This window comes from Pleurodeles waltl, chromosome 3_1 (assembly GCF_031143425.1).
Source record: "Pleurodeles waltl isolate 20211129_DDA chromosome 3_1, aPleWal1.hap1.20221129, whole genome shotgun sequence".
Classification (NCBI taxonomy): Eukaryota; Metazoa; Chordata; class Amphibia; order Caudata; family Salamandridae; genus Pleurodeles; species Pleurodeles waltl.
The window spans coordinates 1739324557-1739345105 of record NC_090440.1 but is presented as its reverse complement, the minus strand read 5'-3'; the positions used below and the strand labels follow the sequence as shown (position 1 = coordinate 1739345105).

At 42.2% G+C, this 20549-nt stretch overlaps 1 protein-coding gene across 1 annotated transcript in view; it reads left to right on the top strand.

Annotated features, from left to right (window-relative positions):
* The window catches only part of LOC138285560 (uncharacterized), a 999550-nt gene that overhangs the window by 96171 nt on the left and 882830 nt on the right, over positions 1–20549 (top strand). The window contains exon 5 of the mRNA XM_069225654.1: positions 3479–3581. Within this exon, the coding sequence (XP_069081755.1) occupies positions 3479–3581 (103 nt within the window). The remainder of the gene's footprint in view (positions 1–3478; positions 3582–20549) is intronic.

Here is a 20549-nt window from a genome sequence, read left to right as displayed (position 1 = left end):
CTGCCTGCTCTGAAAATGTTTTGGCACCCCCATTCACAAAGGGGAAGGGGTCCCTTGCAGACCCCTTCCCATTTGCGAATGGGTTACCACCAACTTAAAGTTGGTGGGAACTGCGATTGTTTTGTGACTGCATTCACAGTCGCAAAACAATCTTACATGCACCTTTGACGCAATATTTGGAAGGGACGTCCTCTGCATGTCCAAACCTACTTTGTTGATTCCGTAAATGGATTACCAAATTGCAAAATAGGGTTTGTACATACCAAAATGTATTCACAGAATCGGGTCCGTTGCAACAAGACGAAAGCTACGTACATCTGGCCCTAGGTCTTTGATGCTTGTAGCTATCCTTACCATATCCTTTGCCTGTTTGGAAGGCATTTGAAGATTTTTCTGAACATCCAGAGGGAGTAGAATCTGCTACTGTGTTGATTTAGCTGGTCATGTAGTTTTTGCTGTTGATTATGGTTCCCAGGTTCCTGGCTGCTTTGATTGAGATGCGGGTCCTAGGATGTCGGGCCACCAGACCGGGCTCCATAAGGAGGTGTACTTGCCAAACAGTGCCTTTTCAGTTTTGTTGCCATTTGGCTTGAGGCAGCTTTTCATCTGGTCTGTTATGTTGTATATGAATGACAAGAAGTTTGATTGAGTAGTCGGTACGTCTTCTGAGCGGGAGTGTATGAGTTGCATATCATCTGCATAAGAGACAAGGCTGAGGCCTTGTGACTGTATGAAGAAGGAGTCATGTAGACATTGACATTGAAGAGGGAGGGGTTCAAGCAGGAGCCCTGTGGACCTCCACGGATCAGTTTAGTGGCATCTTACAGGAAGGGGTTTAGGCTAAACTTTTGAGAGCGTTTGGCGATGGAGAATATCCATTGTAGGGCAGAGTCCTGGATTTCAGCTTTGTGAATACTCTGGATGAGGATAGGGTGGGAGATACTGTTGAAGACTGCAGAGAGGTCCATAGGGATGAGGGCTACAATGTCTCTCTTGTCAGTGATGAGGTTTATGTCATCTGTCTGTATCCCCACTGAGAGGGGTTGAGGAGAATGTTGGTCTCAAGGTAACAAGCAAGGCACATTTTGACCAGCTTCTCCAGGAGTTTAGCAGAGTATGGTAGAAGACAGATAGGCTTGTGGTTAGGTATTTAGTCAGCTGAAAGTTTCTTGAGGAGAGGTAGTATGGTGGCATGTTTCCATTTGTCCAGGAAGGTGGCAGGTAAGAGCAAGAAGTTGAGTATTGAGATGAGCACTTAGCAAATGGGGTCCAGTTCTTTTATGCAGCTGTAGTGTGGGGAGGGATCCAACGGAGCTTCTGATTTGTTGGATTGTAAGGTGTTGGCTGTTTCAGCGTGGATAGTTTTGCCTTGAATGGGGGCTGGTGTGGTGCTGATAGTTGAGATGAGGGGGGTTGAGGGATGGAGGATCCAGTTGGCGGGGTGAGGTGAAGTTGATATAGATTATTCTGATTTACTCCAAGAAGTGGATGGAGAGTTTGTTGCATTGGTCCTGGGAGGAGGTTAACACCATTGAGCTGGTGTGCAGCCATGTGAATTTCTTAACAATGGCAAAGAACTCTTTGTGAGGTGTTAATGATAGATCTTGAGAGATGTAGCTTTGTGGGTGAGGCGCCATTGTCTTTCTGGATTTTGCAGTAGCCTTTTCTTAAACAGAGAGCTACAGTGTACCTGTTGGCATGGGCATGGGCGTGGTCTGGGGTTTGGAGTTGGTTTGGATCGGGGCCAGGGAATCCTCCTATGTGGTATCCAGTTATTGAAGTTGAAGATGATGTGTATGGGGCTGGATAGCTGAATGGTGCTGCAAGGGAGGAGGTCAGATTTCCAATACTTGTCTGTGATTTTCTTCCACTTCCATCGGGAGATCTGGATATTGACGGGTTTAACCTGTTGGATGTTGAATTTAATGTGCTAGGTCCTGGTTAGAAGGGTCAGGATGTTCACTGAGATTTGGGAACTTGGTGAAAATGGTATAAAAAATGTGTCCCAACATGTGGGTGGGGTTCGGGGTCCTGAAGTCGTGAAGGAGGTTGGTGGAGTTAGTGTCTGGCTGGTCCTGTAGGTGAAAGTTTAGGGCGCCAAGCAGAATGAAGACTTTGGATTCTAGTGTCCAGGTGCTGATGAGGTCGAGAGGACTGGTCTGAAGTTGGTTCTGGTTCCAGGAGGTAAGTAGAGGAGGGTGCTGCTTATAGTGGAGGCTTTGGCACGGCCAATCTTGAAGGTCATATGTTCCAGACAGCTTTTGGATTTAGCTGAGGTTGCAATGCAGTTGATGTTTTCTCGTTGAATGATGGCTATGCAGTCTCTTAATTTGGTGTTTCTGTTGTACTTGGTTATTTTGTAGCCGTGGGGTTTGTGGCTGGCTATGTACTGGGCAGTAGCAAGGTTGAGCTAGATTTCCGTGAGGAAGAGCAGTTTGGTGCAGAGGTTGTCCAGGAGGTCCCAGACTTCAATGGTATACTTGAGCAGTGAGCAGGTGTTGAGCAGAAGGCATTTGAGTGAGCAGTGTGCTTTGGAATCACTGGTTCCTGAGCCAGGTTTGGGGTGTATGGGCAAGTGGTGCATGTTGAAAAAGGAGGTGTTGGAGGTTCAGAGAGAAAGCTTCATACCTCAAGGTGTGGGAGGCCCTGGCATAGGTAGGGAATTATCAGCCAGGGTTGAGATAGAGGAGTTTGTGGGCTGTGTAGTAGTGAGTAGGGCCGGGTCACTGGTTGAGGGACCAGGGTTTCCAGTGCTAGATGCGGGCAAGGTTCAGATGGTTGCAGATGGACTTGCTTTTGGCAAACTGCTTCTAAGAAGACCGAGAGGAGGGGAGGAGATTGGGGAGTGGTGGGCAGAGGTAGTGCTCAAGGAGCGTAGGGTCAAAAAAGGTGCGAGAGACAGGAAAATGAGAGATGAAGTAAAAGGTGAGTGAAAAATAGTAAAAATAACGAAAATGTGGCAAAACAAGTAAAAGGCAAACAAGACACTAGCAAAGCAGGAGTGAGAGTGATAGAGGCCAGAAAAGGCAAAAGTGAAAGAGAAACAAGAGAAAACTTAGTGAAAGAGAGAGGCAGAAATGGCAGGAAAAGTGAGAGAGCGACAAAAGAGGCAGAACAAATGGAAACGAGATACAGAGGCAGATCGAGTGAGAGAAAGAGTGAGAGGTAAGAGGCAAAATGAGAGAGAACAAGTAGAGACAAAAAAACTAAGGGTGAAAAAGGGTAAAAAAGATTTCCAATAAAGCAAAAAAAGAAGTTAAGAGGCATAAGTGGGAGGGAGTTTAGGAAAGAATCAGAGGAGCAAAAAGGTGGTCCTAAACACTTCCAGATGGTAAGGCTGTCCGGCAGGGCCAGGTAGCACCTTCTTGTGGAGATCACAATGTGTTCCCCCTGTGAGAAGTCTAGAACATTTCCTAACGCTGTTTGCTGAGACCTAATAATTCATTATTGTGAGTTTCCCTGTTTTTTTTTTTCCCAGTTTCAATGCCATTCGTGAGGCAAATGTAGCCTTCTCTGCTTATGAACATATGGACCAGAAGGGCATGAAGACTGATCGGCACACACTGACCAGATGCCTTAAGGTATGGGTGCAGGCTGACTTTTTTTGTAGTTGGACTACAGGCTCTTTAGAATAGATGAGTCAAAAGCCACTTAGGTAGGAGGTAATTGGTATATTCCATGTTAGACCCTTAGTTGCAGCTACTGCCTCAATGTTCCATCAGGGCTCCACCCGCATCAACTTTAATTATCTAATAGGCTAGCACTGCACAGAGACCAAAACATTCCACACTGTTGAAGTGGGTGAGCTACTGAAAGCTTGAGCCAGCCTGAAGCCTGGCTCTGGCTCTGGCTCAGCTCGAGGTCCTGTTGAAACCCTGAACCCATAACTAGCTGAGCTTTTGTGTGGCTTCTGCCTGCCTTCCTGGCGTTATGGCCAGAGCTGCAGACCGTGGAATTGGGGAACCAAGTTTGTGTCTCTGTGTCGGAGCAACACACGGTAATTCTGGGCAAATCACTTAATCTCTCCATGCCAATAAACAGTGCATGTGACCTTGTGTAATGTAACTGATTGTCATGTAAAGCGCTCCTTTACCTTCAGGTTGAGTTCGTACTAAATTCGAAAAACTGCAGAAAAATGCACTGAGAGGTAAAAATGACTTAACATAAGGGAAGAGAAATAGATATCCATTTCGTGGCTGAAACTACAAAGTGAAATCAGAAAACCTGGCTAAATCGAGGCTTCCCCACTTAAATTGTTGGATCTTAGACAAATGTTTTATTCAACATAAACTGTTTTGTCTTCATTATCGCTTATGGAAGCACTTTCAAATATGTGAGTTCAGACTATCAGTTGTACAAAACTACCATTTTAATTAGTACTTCTGGGGGCGGTGCTATAATGTGCCCTATTATTTCAAATCCTTCCACGTGCTCAAGAAATATACTTTTTGGAGTTTTGAATAGAATTTACTATATTTTACCTGATGTTGTATGATTTGCACAGCAAGTAATTTCAGGGCCTTAGGTCGGCTTGGCCCCTCTTTTAATTTATTGGCTTACCCACCTGTACCAGGCTGGACCACATTGTCCCGGCACCCACACTCCACATTACAGCAGTATGTCAAATATCCACACATCCCTTGTGTATGAACACAGAGCTCTCTGGTAAAAGTAACTAAATAATTAGTCCTATAACAAAGTTCTGGAGTGTTAACTCAAAGGTAATTGCTATTGATGTCCACCACGGAGAGAACCATGACCGACAAGAATCTCTACTGTGTGACTCAGCAAACGAAAGAGTTAAACCCAGAAATTTGCGTATAAAATTTAAATTCACAGCGCAAATCCGACCACACCGACATTATTCTACCAGTATGTTGAGAGTAATGTTGCTGATTTCTGACTTTGGATATCCTAATTATCACTTTTTTTTAAACATTTTGGTTTGATTTAGTCTTGTCAATTTTTAACTGTAATGATTGTTTTGTTTTTTTTAGTTATACCCAATAAAATGCTTGACTGACTGACACACACACACCATGTCACTATAATAATTTTCCCTTAGACACCCGACAACTTACTCAACTACACTCTCTTTACATGTGACCGCGTTCGATAACAACTGGCTCACAACAGCTCGAATGTCTTTAGAACGAAGTGATAGTCTAACAATATCTACCAGTTTTCTGTCAAACTTCTGTCCGGAAGGAAACGATGGAGAGTAGGAATAACGTGAAAGAAAGATCGAGCACCCGTCGGAATAATATTGTACAAAGCTGAAACACTTGGATGAATGCAGGCGTTGTCCCAGTCCCAAAATGGAGTGACTTCCTTTTTGCGTCATCTATGGGCTCTTCCAGTAGCGTAGCAAGGATGCTACGGGTCATGGTGTGACCAAGACAAACGGTCCCTTACACTGCTCTTGGTGTAGAGAATACGTCAGTTATCAGGGTTAAATGACCCCCCTCCAACCACCAAGGGCTCTGGGCCCTGGTGCCACTTCACCTGCTGCATCAAGGTACCTTCGCCCCTGGGCTCCTCCGAAGAGACCTCCTGCTCTCCGGAAGACCTGGTAAATGCTTCACTCTAAATGCTGCTCTGTCAGTCGTTTTTTGCCAAGAATTAGCCACGGATAATTGGAGAAGCTCATATTTAACTTTAGTAATAATGGAATCATTCAGATATGCAATTGCATCTTAAGCACTCGACTCATTCCCAGTCTGAAGAGCTGTGATGGCGAACGCTTCTGTGCGGCTCATAAAAAGGCAGCAAGCACAGGCACTTCTTGTCAATTTTTTCTCATCAGATGTTGACACTTTTCCTGTTCTCAAGGAAAACAGAGCTGGTTGTGTTTTCAGAACAGTAAGTGCACTCATGTGAAATAGCCTCTATTTAAATGTTACTTAAAGCTGATCCCTGGGCGCTGTTATAGAATCATTGTACCAACAGCACAGACCTATTCAACCTTATTCTTACACAGTGCACAGATCTGACAGAGATCAGGGCTCTGGTTTTGAATGTATTTGCAGATTAGTGGACAACTGGAAGGCTATTACATGATACTGCATAGCATCCACTTACAATGATGGCACATGGCTTACACCTGGTGGGCAGCTGATGTGAACCTGTGAGCAAATAGCAGAACAAAAGATGTTCTTTCAACATTGACGGAACATTGTCAGTTACCCAAATGCCCCACTGCTTGCCTTGTTGCAACCAAGCTGATTCAGGCATTGCAAGCCTGTGGTAAAAAGGCAAACTGTCTGGGAGTCGTTTGTGGTTCCGATTTCACCCTGACGTTTCCAGGTGGCTCCATTGTACAGAATTGTTTTTCCAAGCTCTTCCTACTTTGGATTTACTTCTATTCTTCCCAGTGAGCAACATCAGATAGTGGTTGGGCCATTGATTAGTTGAGTTATCGGAAATGAAGTGCTTATTGGGCTGCTGCCATATCCAGTACAGTAAATGGAATGCATCCAGGAAGCCATAGCTTAGTCTTCAAGCTAAACAAGAGACCACATCCCTCTGCTTAGATGCTCAGTATATTGGCTCCAGGTAAGTGAAGCGTGTTTATGAATGGAAAATTCACTTTAACCTGGCTGTATTGGACTAAACACTTCTTCTGTGGGCTTGTTATGCGGCACAAGTATAGAGGGGTTGGGGGGAGAGCGTTGTCCAATGTTTGGGTGTTTGACACAAATTCTGCACTGCCCTTGCATTAGAGATCCACTATCACCCGAAAGATTTGATATTTAATGAGGACTTTTTTTTTTTTTTAGTAGCATCGTTGCCTCCTTGCTGGCCTTTAGTAAAGATGCTAATTTCTCTCTGTGCCTGAATGCTGATTAAAGATTTGTCTGCATGTGAATAATTAATCAATGTGGATACGTTTTTACGTAACAAAAATACAAATTGGAAGGCATAGTTGCAACATGTACATGAAATTTTGTATTTGCACTGTGCTTTTGTAGAAGAGAAGAGCTTCCTTTTGTTTTGTATGGTGTGATTCAGCGGAGTCTGAATTAAGGATTTGTTGCTTTGTTCTAACCTTTTGCATTTTTTTCTGGTGGATTGTCATTGACTGCCTTGATCTTAGAATTCTGGGATAGGTGTAAAGTGTAATCAGTTTCTACATCTATTTAAATCAGTTTGTACAGGTAGTTAAGATCTAGTGTACTTAGGTGAGGACGCTGACCAGTCTATTTTTGCACTCTGTATGGCTTGTGATCCTTTTTCACTGCGACTGATGTACTTTTTAAGTCGCTGCATAAATTACCAGTTCCTGGGCAGTTGCAGAAACTCCATCCTTAATATTCCGGAGACAGAAGTCTGTTTGCGACTCCGTGTGCATGGGTCAGAATGGAAAAATGGAAGCCTTGGAGGGACATCAGCCGCCCAGCCCTTTGTTAATATTCACTGAAAACCAACATTTTTTTAAGAAAGCCTCTGTCCCTTAAAGCGACAGAGATTGCTCTCAAACAAGCACTGGCATAACTAATAGGTCTCACCCATTAAACGTATTGGGTTTGCACATTTTTTTAGTCATGTTGCACAGCAAGCATTGCAGCTGCTGTGTAGCATAGCTATTAAAAAAAGAGAAAGAGTGCTGACGCAGCTCCCGTGCTTACAAAATGGCATTGGATTTTTTCTTTTTAGTGATTGATCCGAGATGGATTGGTAAATAAAAATAAAGGAATGTGGAACTGCTGTTTTAAAACAGAGTGCAACAGGGTTGTGGATAATGTGTTGTGGAGCAGCAACACGTCAGCTGGGGGAGAAGTAACACAAACTAATGAGAGCAACCAGTGGGCCAGCAAGAGGGAGAGTGACGAGAGAGCCTAACACCTTGTGGGCTGGGAAGAGAAGCACATGGTTGAGAGAGAAAAACATCGGGGTGGGGCTGGAGAAAAGCACATGAGGTAGAAAACACATGCACTCGCATGGACAGTTAAATCGGATAGAGACTTCTAGTTGTAGAGTCCTTACCTTAGAATTTCCCCCAGGCGTCAGATTGGATCCGGAGATTTTTCTTCCAGTAATACCCTTGCGCGTCGGTAGGTGGCGTTGATTGACTCCGTGGGCATCATTGGCGTCATAGTCGCAGTGATGAAGAAAACATAGGTCCTTAAAAGCAGCCAGTAGAACCATAGAAGCCAGCCAGCCAAAGTGATGGTAAAGATGTTTTGCTCCATGGGAAGGACAAATAAAAGATTGGCAAGCTGATGCTGTTTTTTTCCATTTTCCATTTGACTTCAAATGAACTTTGGTGTCCATGGGTCATTTCAGGACCCCAAGAGGAAAATGGAACAGATTAAGGGTTCACACCCCTAATTTGCTCTCAATGGATGCAGAAATGCAGATGGTTGGTAGAAAACAGAGCACGGCTTCCTCTATGATTCATGTAAAAGAGTTTTCTCATTTTGGTAATTTCTGAAAATCACCAAAATTGAGATTCACTCTAGTGGGGTAGTCAAGCTGGTGTACCAAGTGTTGGGAATTCCTCAAAATGAAGCAATAGCTCTCCTTCACTAGAAAATGATATATTTGATTTCCGGCACAAGATCTGTGTCTGCAAATCTCTGAGACACTTTTGAACAGAAAAAATCAAACACGGCTGAGAAAGGCTATAGAATGACAGGGAATGACTTCCTTTTAGGATCATAAGCCCACCTTAGAGCCCTACCTAACGCCCTTGAGATCAAATAATCACATTTAATCAATAATCTTTACCTAACTAGGAGTGCCATCTCCCATACACTGTAAGTGTAATCCTGATGTCTGGGTTGGGCCTTGATTATAAGTACAGGACGTAGGAAATGGGTCTCCCAGTGTGTATAGTAAGCTAGTCATTTACAAGACATCCTCTTCTTTCTTCTAACAGATTGTTATCCTTAATGAGTCTTCTTGAGGAAGGCCGGTGCAATTCGGTGAAAAAAAAATAGTTTTTGTAGAAAGATGGCCGCAGGTTCAGCTGCCTGCCATGTTACAATGAACTGTCATTTCCAAGTCTTAAATTTCATGAACGAGAAAACTTGTCCTGTTTCTCAACCCGTGAATGATGCACTTGTGGCTGCCTGCGTTTCTAAGGTTAGTTTACAATTATTACAATGAGTATGCCATACCTTTTAATGCCAGCTGCTTGGTCTATCGATAAGTGACAAGCCTTACATGTTTCTGCAGCAGTAGCTAAGTACAGAAACTGTTCCACTTTAAAACTCTGCACAAGTCACGAAGGTTTTTCAGAATGCAAATTGAAAACACGGAGCAAAAAACATAAGCCAGATTCTAAAAAAGAGCTAAAAGAATACAAGGGTTTTCCTCACATTTGTAGATCACTGGGGCTTTATGTTATCTTACTTTAGAAAAAAAAAAAAAATCCAAATATCAATAGACTGAGGTAAAATGATTTACGTTTGTTGTTCCAAGGAAAAAATAGCTTGCATTACAGAGCAGTTGGATGAAATGTATAGATAACACCAATAGTCTACAACTTCCTTCTGATTGAAAACATGCGATGATACGGCCTGTTGTGCCAAAGAATGTTGCTGTACCTCTATTTGATTATCTTTCAATCTATCTATAAAAAATACTTTGTTTCTAGTACGTTGACAAAATAACATGTTGTTCAGCCCTAACCAGTGCTATAATGCCACTGTCACTTCCAAGGTACGCTCGTTTGTCCAAGAACTCCCAACAAATGTTGTCTTTTTTTTTTTTATAAATGTCCTCTACCACTTCTGTCATCTTTATCACATTGAAGGCCTGTTTCCTCTGTTTTTGGGGTCAGTTACACCTATATACGGTGTCAGTGACTAACTCATAGTACACTTAACTTCAACACTACTACAAAAGTCTGTTTAATCTTGACTTGTCACAAGGATAGTCTATAACATATAATTATATCTAGATCCCTAATCTCTGTAAACCACAATTTTGTACCTAGATGGCTTCTAGTTATACTGGCCATGAGCTTGAGAGCCCACTCAAGTTGCCTATTATCTCTCTGCATGTCTACAAGATGTTAGCTGTTAAATGTTTGCAAAGCATCTAGTTCCTGTCCTTGTGAAAACAGACATGGTCTTTCTTTTTCAGCAACAATTGCAGTCTCTGGTCTTCAAATCTATAGTCTAGGCTGTTGGGTCTTATTTACCAAGCCATCTCAAATTGTAGAAATGTAGGGTTTCTGTTAGACAAAAATCTTTTCTTAAACCCTCTAGGAGAATATGCTTCTGTGACCATGGAGGTTTAACCCTCTATTGGTTTTTTCTGAAATGACATTTAACACAGTTTTCTCAAAATTATTAGACTATAGACCCGGTCTGTACAACAGCATTGGAACGGTTCAATGGGTAAGGCTATGGAGATTACAAAATATAGCAGTCCCTCTGTTTAAAGATTGAGGCCCTATTACTGTATGCTGCTTGTCACATCTCCCCTGGCTTTCTATTGAGGAATGAATCAATTTCTCTGGCATTTTAGGAAAAGCACTCCTTTCTTGGGGACCTGATTTTTTTAAAGTAAACTTTGGGATGATGATGGGCAAGCTTTGACAGACAATTCACCATACTGTCTTTCACAAAGGCATTCTAAGAGTTACATCATTGGCAGTGATCATTGGTGAGCTGTGGTACTCTGTTAATTGTTTCCTAGCACTCAAGAAAAAGGATATATTTGTTAAGCTTGGCAAATTTTGTTAATTTTCAGTAGAGCCATAGTGGTGAGTTCACTCCAATCATTGCCCTGATGCCTGGTGTTGAATGAATGGGCTTGGCAAAAAATGTGGTGGAGGGCTTTACCAGTGGTTATGTGTACTGATCACAGTTTCTGCTTCTCTGAGATAGCAGTGTCCCACTGCTTGCCGCTGTGCTAGCATAATTATTTCACATAAAGCTCATAAATAATGCTTAACCACATTAACTTGTCAGCTTCGAACTGCACTGACCATCCTATCTTTTTGAAGGTGTGAAAGGAACTCCAGCAATGTTCATACGTTTCCGGGTCGCTCATGATTCATAGTTAGCTAGCTCTGGTCATGAATTATTTTTAAAGATGTGTTAGTGTGTTCTCACCATTGTTTACTTTTTACTTTTATCACAGCTAATAGTTTCCCATATGTTTTGGAACTGACCTAAAGTGGGCACAGAAAACAGTGCATAAGAGCACTGTCATAATGACAATAAAACTTTCATAGTTTTTTTGTACTACTTAAAGTTACCTAGACTGGTCCTGTGCTCCGTAATCTTGCCAGCATCAGACTTTACTATGACAGTAATCATGCTGACATCATACTGTTCTTGTGCCGCTGATAATGCTGCCACTTTGAAGCATGTGGAAGCAGATCTTTTCCCTTTTTACAACCTGAACACTGACATTAAAGTAAGTAGTTTGAAATCTATTTACACCCATCTAAACTGAAAATGATGTCCTTAACAGTAAATCAATACGGCCAAGGCCTTTCAGTGACATGAGTGCACTTTGACATGTTATAAGTCGTGTGGGCTTTTCATCATGCCCACCACACGCCCATCACTTTCACTTGTTTGTGGGCTTGCTTTTCAGAAATCCTTTGCTATCATTGGTTAATGCTATATGTTTGTTCCTCCTTGGGGCACTTTTGTTACCACCTTGGACACCAACCCTGTTTCATAGATAACTGCTGTTTGCCGATACAGCTGACTGCGAGTTAACTTCTTTTTCCTTTTGTGTCTCTCCTTTGCACTCATGCTCATGGTGGCTGTGGTGCTTTGAATCAGCTTGCTTATGTCAACGGTTTTACTTTTCATTTTCAATTTATGTGCCAAGAAAAGTCCAGTTAGGAATTTACATGCCAAGAGCTCTAACTTGAACAAACACAAGATCCATTCCGTTGCAAATGCTTGTTAGGTTTGCCATGCTTGGTCCTTCATGGCGAACATTTTGTATTCTGTACTTTAAAGGAGAGGAGAGGATGTGGTGCTACAGCATGAGCTGGTGACTTTGAATCTGGGGAATCAGGTTCGAGCCCTAATGTCAGCTCAACATCCTGCAATTCTGGATAAATCACTTAATCTCCCCATTGCTAAAACACATGAATTTGACCTAGTGTAATATAACTTATGCCCATGTAAGGCACTTCAGTGCCCTTGGGTCGAGCTTTTTGCTGTGTAAAACTACAAATAAAATAATAAATTAAGGGGCTTTGGATTAGCTTCCTTCAGTCACTAGCTTCCTTTCTCTGGAATCTTCAGTCATTGGTTTGAGAAATTATCAATCACATGTTGGATTCTCCCACAGCAGTATTCATGTATGAGTCCATAGGAAAAACAAGCAAGACTATTTTGCTTTTGTTTATGTTCACTACCCAAGTCCCAAACAAAAGTGGTAAATCTATGCCATATGTCAGATCTGTTAGCTTTGCCAATGCTTATTAACCTTTCCCACTCCAAAGAAGTCACTGGTTAAGAACTTGTAAAGCACAAGCTATTGACTGAATTGCATAGTGGCACTAGTATTATCCACTATTGTAAACTCAGTTACACAACCACTGGGCCGCCTTGATTGTCAGATGGGTGAACTGAATAATGAGGGGACATAGATAAATTTAGTCACTCAGCTTCTATTATCCTCTGAAATGGTTGTTACCCGGACCACACAATTCACATCTGTACACGCACTGAAATGTAAAAGGCAGTTGTATGAAGGTATCTTCATAGAAGCTAGAATACTCTAGCTCCTGGCCTTTAACCGGCCCAGTCATAAGCCTGAACCTCATATTAATTTCCTTTATCTCAACTCCATAGGAATCAAAATCCAATTGGCATCAACCCCACACTCTGTGTTGACCTTAAAAGAGTGCCTCAGTTGTGGCTGGCCCTGGAATATTCTAAATATTAAAGTGTCCACAAACTTTCAAAGAATACAATTCCGATTAACTGTACTCTCAAAACGTAAACACTTAAATGTTGCAAAAACACAAACCCAGACTAAGTAAAATCAGAACACACTGGGTCGGGTGTACCGCTCTAACCACCGCCACGCAGTTTTCATATACACTCACAGTCAGTAAGGTTGACATGGGCCCTCATGTACGCAAGAACCAAGGGCCCACCAGCCACGGTGCTGTAGCAAAATACTACCTTAATTGTAGTCCAGAGGACCCGCCTGCTGGTGGACCAGCTACAGTACTGATAACTATGCCTTTGTCCCAACCATAAACCTTATGAAAGGTGCAGAAGGTTTTCCAATAACAATTAGAACCATATCGTTTCTGACCCTTAAGGTTAGGATATATCTCACCTGAATGCAACATTGTGGGTAGAGGGCGTATTAAGTTTCAGTGTTCTTGAACCTTGCATTCTTATTACAGCAAATGTGAGAAAACACATAAATGTTACCATGAAAACTTCTAATAAAATAGTGTGAAGATATATGAATTGAATGACCGGTGTACCTGAGCCACAAAGTTTCAAATGTCATGATGATGAGATGGACAAAGATGGACTGAGTTTCCACCAGTTAAGACATTGCTTCACTTGCATGGCTGCAGCATAGCCTGCGAATGATAGATACCTATTTTGCTGGGCTAAGAACGGCCATACAGATACCTATTTTGCGGCAAAATAGGTGTGCAACAAGGAGGTGTCTGCTAGGGAAACAACCAGGCGTTTGTGTGGCATTGTAATTTAGTGCCTGAGGAAGATCATGATAACGTGCCATGTTCTTCATCAACTCGATAAGTCCTGGCACAGCCATGGAGCTCCAGCAACACCAGGCTTCGCTGGCACCAATTCCGTATTAAGTACTCCGTGTTTTGAAACCTCACCATCTTTAAATTATGCCCATGAGCATTTTCTGACTCCTCTTGACTGCCAATGTCTGTTGCTAGGCCAGCACTGTGGAACCTACTTAGTCTCAAGCTTTGTCCTATCCTTCATAATACTCTGAATGAGTAGTGTGGCAGAGTATCAAGGTCAAAATACCAACAAGATTAACTGCAGAATAATGACTACCACTATATCATCAAAGTGAGTACATATTTAGTACATTTACAACTCTTCACGCCACATCTACTTTTACAATCTGTACATATGCTCAGGATAAATAGTTGTGGTGTTAAGAATGTTCCACCATGATATTTGAGTTTCTAGTTTCTCAATATCAACTGCAGAATATCGACTATGATTATATTGTTAAAGTTATAGTTATAGTATATATGTATAGATTTATCATTCTTAGCTTCACATCTACTTACCTTGATGATATATATAACCTTACATATACTTATATACGCCCATGTACACACACTCTTTTCCATTGATATTCTGCAGTCGATATACCTGTAGATCAATTTTAGAAACTCGATATTGTGATAAATCACTCCTGAAAGCAACTTTAGAGTGACTCCCTTTCGTTGGGGCAGCATCAAGTGTCCTTAGAAAGGTTGACAGGTGACTGAAGGCACCGTCAACTTCTTGATTGGAAATATGCCACTGTGCGGTAATATTCTTTGCCTGAAAAAGAGTCCCATTCATTGTTGACAGCAGTCTGCAACAAGCAGCTTCTCGGTTTTGTTTTGTAGAGGGGCCAGAAAATGGCTTCACTCTGTGGCGACTAACGATTCTAGTCTTCTTGGCAAGAACCGCAGGCCTCAAAATTGGATGGTAATTGTCAGCATCTGTTGGGTCATCTGACGGGAGTAATGTGGTAATGCCTACCTGCCTTGCCAACCGGCGCCCGTTCGATGCCAATCAGTGCACTCTCTGCGTGTCGCGATCTGAGCTCCACTGTGAATTCATTCTCATAACCTTGGATGCTGACCATCCGCTGGGTTTGCTTTTTCTGCTCTTGCCTTTCAGAAAATCTTGTTATTTTATAAATTGTGGTGTGTGCTGTTGAATTTTAGTGCCCCGCGACTGGTACTAATCGAGAGCAGAGGTTTATGAAAATACCTGCTTATGGCATCTACGTTCGTCGCAACTCATTATGTTCCTGCTTATGCATGCCACGAGGCAGCAGCCATTACAGTAGTTAAATCTGAGGTTATTTGACGTGTGATTACAGTTCTTATAGTTGGCCCCCGCGGTACAACTCCTAAAAATAGAATTTGCAAAATCCTAGCGGCCGGTCAAATTGGATGAAAAGTGACATGCAATTTTTTCTTCTTCTCGCAGCGCAACTCTGTTGATTTATCAGTTAGACAGGATACATAGCACACACTGTAAATGCAATGGAGTCTAGGTGCTCCCTTCGTGCTATCCTAGGTGGGAGAGGTTCAGTACAGTTCAAAATGGAAACAATGGTTGCAAAGCCTGAGTTGCGGTAGTGTGGCCTTCAAAAGTGAAGGCTACGCTGCTGGAAATCTGATATCTTTACGAGAGTCACCCTAAGCAAGAGTTTTAATGTAGTTAAATGAGCCCTGGAGCCTTGTCCGTCTTTCAGGATAACTAAAAACTATCTAGTTCAATTTTATACAAATGTGTCGTGTGGATAACCTGAATTTCTGATCAGATCTGACTATTTCTCCTTTTCAAAGTACTGCATAATCAAAAAAATTGTGTGGGGGGAGGGGACAGTAGAAGTATTGAAAGTGGGACCACTCAAATCCCAAGCCTAAGCAGAATAATCAAAGAGGAATTGGAGGCACTGGGACGCATCTCCTAACCTGGGAATCCTGAGGTTTTTTTTGTTAGTTTTTTAAAAGATTCTCACCCACTAGAGTTTACACTGGTGGCATACTTCATCATCGAGTCAGTCCTCACCCAGAACCCCTAGTGTGTCTGGATGGGCTCAACCTCTCAGTATAGGGAGGGCTTCTAGTAGAATTTCAAGTGGGATCTGTGTTAGGCTATTAAAATTACCTCTAGTGTCCGGAAAATAATATTTATCAAGTCTCAGCTGGTACTAGGGTAAGGTTGAAAGTAGGTGGGATGTCAATAGGGACAAATTAAGGAACACCGAACATCATCTGTAATAGTGGTCTACATGTTTCAGCCACCTCAGCTCTCACCATGTCTCATGGCTTTCCTCAGAACCTCAAACTCGCAGATCCCTATTCAATATAGTCTCTGTGTACACTATTTGCAATGCATAAGCTTTAAGAAGGTGAGAGAACACAAATACATTAATCATTAACACAAACAGACACACTCCTTGGGTCCAAAATCTTTGGCCCGTTACCTGTAAGTATGGAGAAAGGCACAATATAGCAAGAAGGAAGGGTAACAAAAATGTTATTGTCTCCAGATGTATTGTCGTAGAAACCAGATGTCACCTCACCAATTGTGTGGCACTGCACATATTGACAAAAACTCAGTGGTGTTATCATGTGGTAGACTTGAAACTTGCATGCACAATAAGCCAATATCATAGTGTAAACCATAATAGACTATACTAAACTGTAGTTACTGTGTGACCATAGTATGGGTGGCAGACAAATAACTTACATGCACAATCATTCATAATCATGGTGTAAGCCTTGAAAGGATATGCTAGTCAGTAAGCTCCTACCTGCATAGTGTGCATTCTCACGTGCATGCGAAACGTGCAGAGACAATTAGAAAAGAATAGAAGAGATACCTCAATGAGGGCTTTAAAAGCCCCATAATCTGTATTAGAGGAGGGCAATCCCTGTAGTCATACACTGTAAAAGTAAAGTAAGTGATAAGTCAAAACACCTTTTTTTGGTAGGGTAAACAAAGCTTCCTCCTCCCTGTGTGCCAGCATTCACTTCTCAAGGGATCTGTCCTGCAAAAACATCTACCAATGCCTCCAGTCCCTCCATCTTACCAGTTCAATCCTCCATCTTGGTGTTAAGACGCTGAACCGGTGTGGCCGGTAATGGCTCCACTTCCTGTGAGTGTGGCCGTCACTTGGGCTTGTCATGCTTTTTTTCTGCCTATTTACCTCATTATGTTTTAGAAAATGGCCAAACTGATTTTTTTTTGGTCCACGAAAAACCACGAAAAATCTCAAAAAGACACTGTGCAAATTATGGCTACAGTTAACAGTGTTTTACTATGTGTCACAATAATGGTGTCCAGAAGATTCTAAAACTCAGTGTTTGTGTGTGATTTTTAGACTTATGTGATCACCAAAAAAGACGTAATGTTATGTCTGTCACGGTTTACTCGTCGCTTACGGCTTGGGCCAACTGGAACTGCAGGATGGTCTTGATCTTTGTAGGTTCTGCTCTGACCAAGGTAAGGGGGGCCCTTTCTGGTAGCCACGGTGCTGCTGACAATGGGATGTCAAAAGACAGTCTGTGCCCTCCAGAAGGAGACCCAGAGGAAAAACAGAAAGGGAAAAAACCTCTTACTGGAACTGAAATAAGCACAAGAAAAAAGGTAAGTCTTCCAATAAAAAACAATAACTGGAAGAAACTGGAACGAGCGATGAAAAAAGGCTGGAGGAAAAAACAACCGGAGCGTGATCACCACCAAAGGAAGTGTTGCAGCGCAAGGAGAACAGGAATCCTATTCCTTAAATACCCCCAAACAGGAAGTGACATACAGGAAAGGTAAAAGACGCCATGTTGGATTGGGAAAGGACTATAGGAGAAAATAGATGAAGACACCATTTTAGAAAAGGAACCTAAAGCATACAGGTAAAGGGGTAGAAGAAAGGCATGTTGGGAGAAAGAAGAATATGGCCCCTATTTGGAAAAACAAAGGAAAGAAGTAAAGAAGACAGAGAAAAAGAACAGGTAAACACCAAGTAAGTAAGGGGTGGGCGCCCACTTCTAATTCCGAGGGCGCACCGCACCCTGAACTCGCCGTGGCCCGATGCCCAATCTGGGGCCTCAAGTGAGATGAGGCCAAAAAAAGGGGCTGCGGTGAGCCCCGCGGCCCAGAAAAACAAACTGTGGCCCCAACCGCGTCCAGAGCCAGTCCTCCCGCACAGGCCGTGGCGGTCCGCGGTGCAACAGTAGGTCCGCTCCTCAGAGCCCCGGGTTTGTCCGGATACAGTTGGAAAAAATTACAGACCAAAAGAGGAGCGTGAACAGAAGAGGCATCTTCCCAAGAACACTCGCTAAGAGGATAACCCTTCCAATGAATGAGATATTGGAGGTGGGTTCGGAATATAGGGAAATCACATATTTCTTGAACCTCATACTTGGGTTCATCATTCACCAACAGAGGAGGATAGGTAAATTGTCTATAAAAAGGATCAGAATTATGGGCTTCAGTTGTGAGACGTGAAATACAGGATGTATCTTCCAAGTTTGAGGCAAAAGAATACGGAAGGATACTGGATTGATCTTTTGAAGAATTGGAAAAGGTCCATAATAGCGGGGTTTGAACTTATTTTGTGACAGATGGGGGGTGAAAATCTGGAAGAAAGACAGACTTTGTCTCGGACTTGATAAGATGGGGCATCACATCGTCTCTTATCAGCCATCCTTTTTATCTGTTGTTTGGTAGACTGAAGATTAGAATGTATAATACGTTGAATTTTATGTAACCTTAGTAATGAGGTGATTGCAGGAAGTGTAGAGGAAAGGACTTGGGCTGAAAACCATATGAGCAGAAAAAAGGAGTGACTTTTGAGGCACTATGTACTGTGTTATTACATGAAAACTCAGCAATGGTTAAGTATGTAGACCAGCTACTCTGAGTAGTATTGCAGAAACAGCATAAATATTGTTTGAGTCCTTGGTTCAGGCATTCCGTTTGCCCATTAGTCTGAGGATGATATCCAGATAATAAGGCTGCCTCGATGTGTAGGCTTTCACAAAAAAACTTCCAAAAGCGTAATATGTATTGAGGCTCACGATCTGAAATAATAAATTGAGGGAGACCATGAAAACGAAAAACTTCTTGTATAAAGATTAGGCTTAATTCTTTAGATGTGGGTAGTTTCTTTAGTGCAGTAAAATGAGCCATCTTAGTAAATTAGTCCTCAGTCACCATTATAACTCGATTCCATGCTGAGGGCGGTAAGGAACACATGAAATCGGTTAATACAGTATGCCAAGGGGCTGGTGGAACGGGTAAGGGTTGAAGCAGTCCTGCAGGCTTGCAATATGGGGTATTTGTGCTTGAGCACAGATGGGACAAGACGCCACATATCTCTCGGTATCTTTCTTAAGTGTAGACCTCCAGAAGGAATCAAGGAGGAGTTCCTGTGTGGCTTTGATTCTACAATGGTCAGCCACAGGGGAGTCATGACACATTTGTAGTGCTTTCCTTTGAACTGTCCTAGAAGGAAGGAACAACGCATCTTTATGGTAGTAATACCCCTTAACCTTGCATAATTTTGGATGTAGATCTTTCATTTCAAGTTCAGAGAGGGTTGAGTACTCAGACCATACTTTATCAAGAAAAGACTGTACTAGTCCAATGATTTTATCTGGTACAATGAGGTGTTGTGAAGGAGGATTGATACTTTCAGGGTAGTGCCGGGACAGGGCGTCTGCCAGAATATTTTGAGAACCCGGTATATAGGTGATATAAAAGTCAAATTGACTAAAGAGAAAAGCCCAACGGGCTTGGCGACTGTTCCGACATTTAAAGTTTCATAGACATTGTAAATTTCAGTGGTCCGTTCTTACTTCAAATGGTTCCCTAGATCCCATAAGGATTTGTCTCCACTCATTACATGCTGTTTTTAGAGCTAAAAGTTCTCATTCCAAAACTGAGAAATTGCACTCAGAATCAGATAACACATGGGACAGATAAAAAAATCGGATGTTCTAATCCATCGTCGTTCTGTCTTTGTAACAATGTGGCCCCCATAGCTCTTTCTGAAGCATCAGTGACTACAATAAATTGTTTGAGGGTGTCAAGATGCCGTAATGTAGGAGCTTGGGTGAAAGCACCTTTTAGGTTTCGGAATGCGATTTCAGCCACTTCTGTCCAGACAAAATTGTTTAGTAAATTCTCTGTTTTTAAGCATTTGTGTGTTGTTGCTGGTTTGTTGAACAAAATCTGCAATAAATTGTCGATAGAAGTTGGCAAGTCCTGAAAAACACTGGGTTTCTTTGATAGAAGATGGGGATGGCCAGTCTAGAATGGCCTAAACCTTCTCTGGATCCATGGAAATACCGACTTGACTAATATGATACCCTAAATATTTTACCTCAGTCTTGTCAAATTCACATTTTTCGGGTTTACAGAAGAGTTGGTGTTGCCCGAGTCTATCTAGAACTTGAAGTACATGCATGGTGTGATGTTCAGGATGTCTGGAAAATATTAGGATATCATCTAGGTATATTACTACGGTTTGATTTAAAAGGTCGGAAAATACAGAATCCATGAAACTCTGGAAAATAGAGGGGGCATTGGTTAAACCAAAGGGCATTACCCGATGTTCGTAAAGACCAAAGGGTGTACTAAATGCGGTCTTCCTTTATTCTTAGAAGATGGTAGGCTCCCCTAAGGTCTAACGTAGTAAATATCTGCGCCCCTCTGACTGCTTCCAAAATATCTTTTATTAGAGGTAGCGGATATCCGTCTTTTCTGATAATCGTATTCAATCCACTAAAGTCTATACAGGGACGTAGATCCATCGTCTCTTTAGGCACAAAGAAGAAGGGAGCCCCAGCGGGGGAAGAAGACAGTGCAACCAGACCA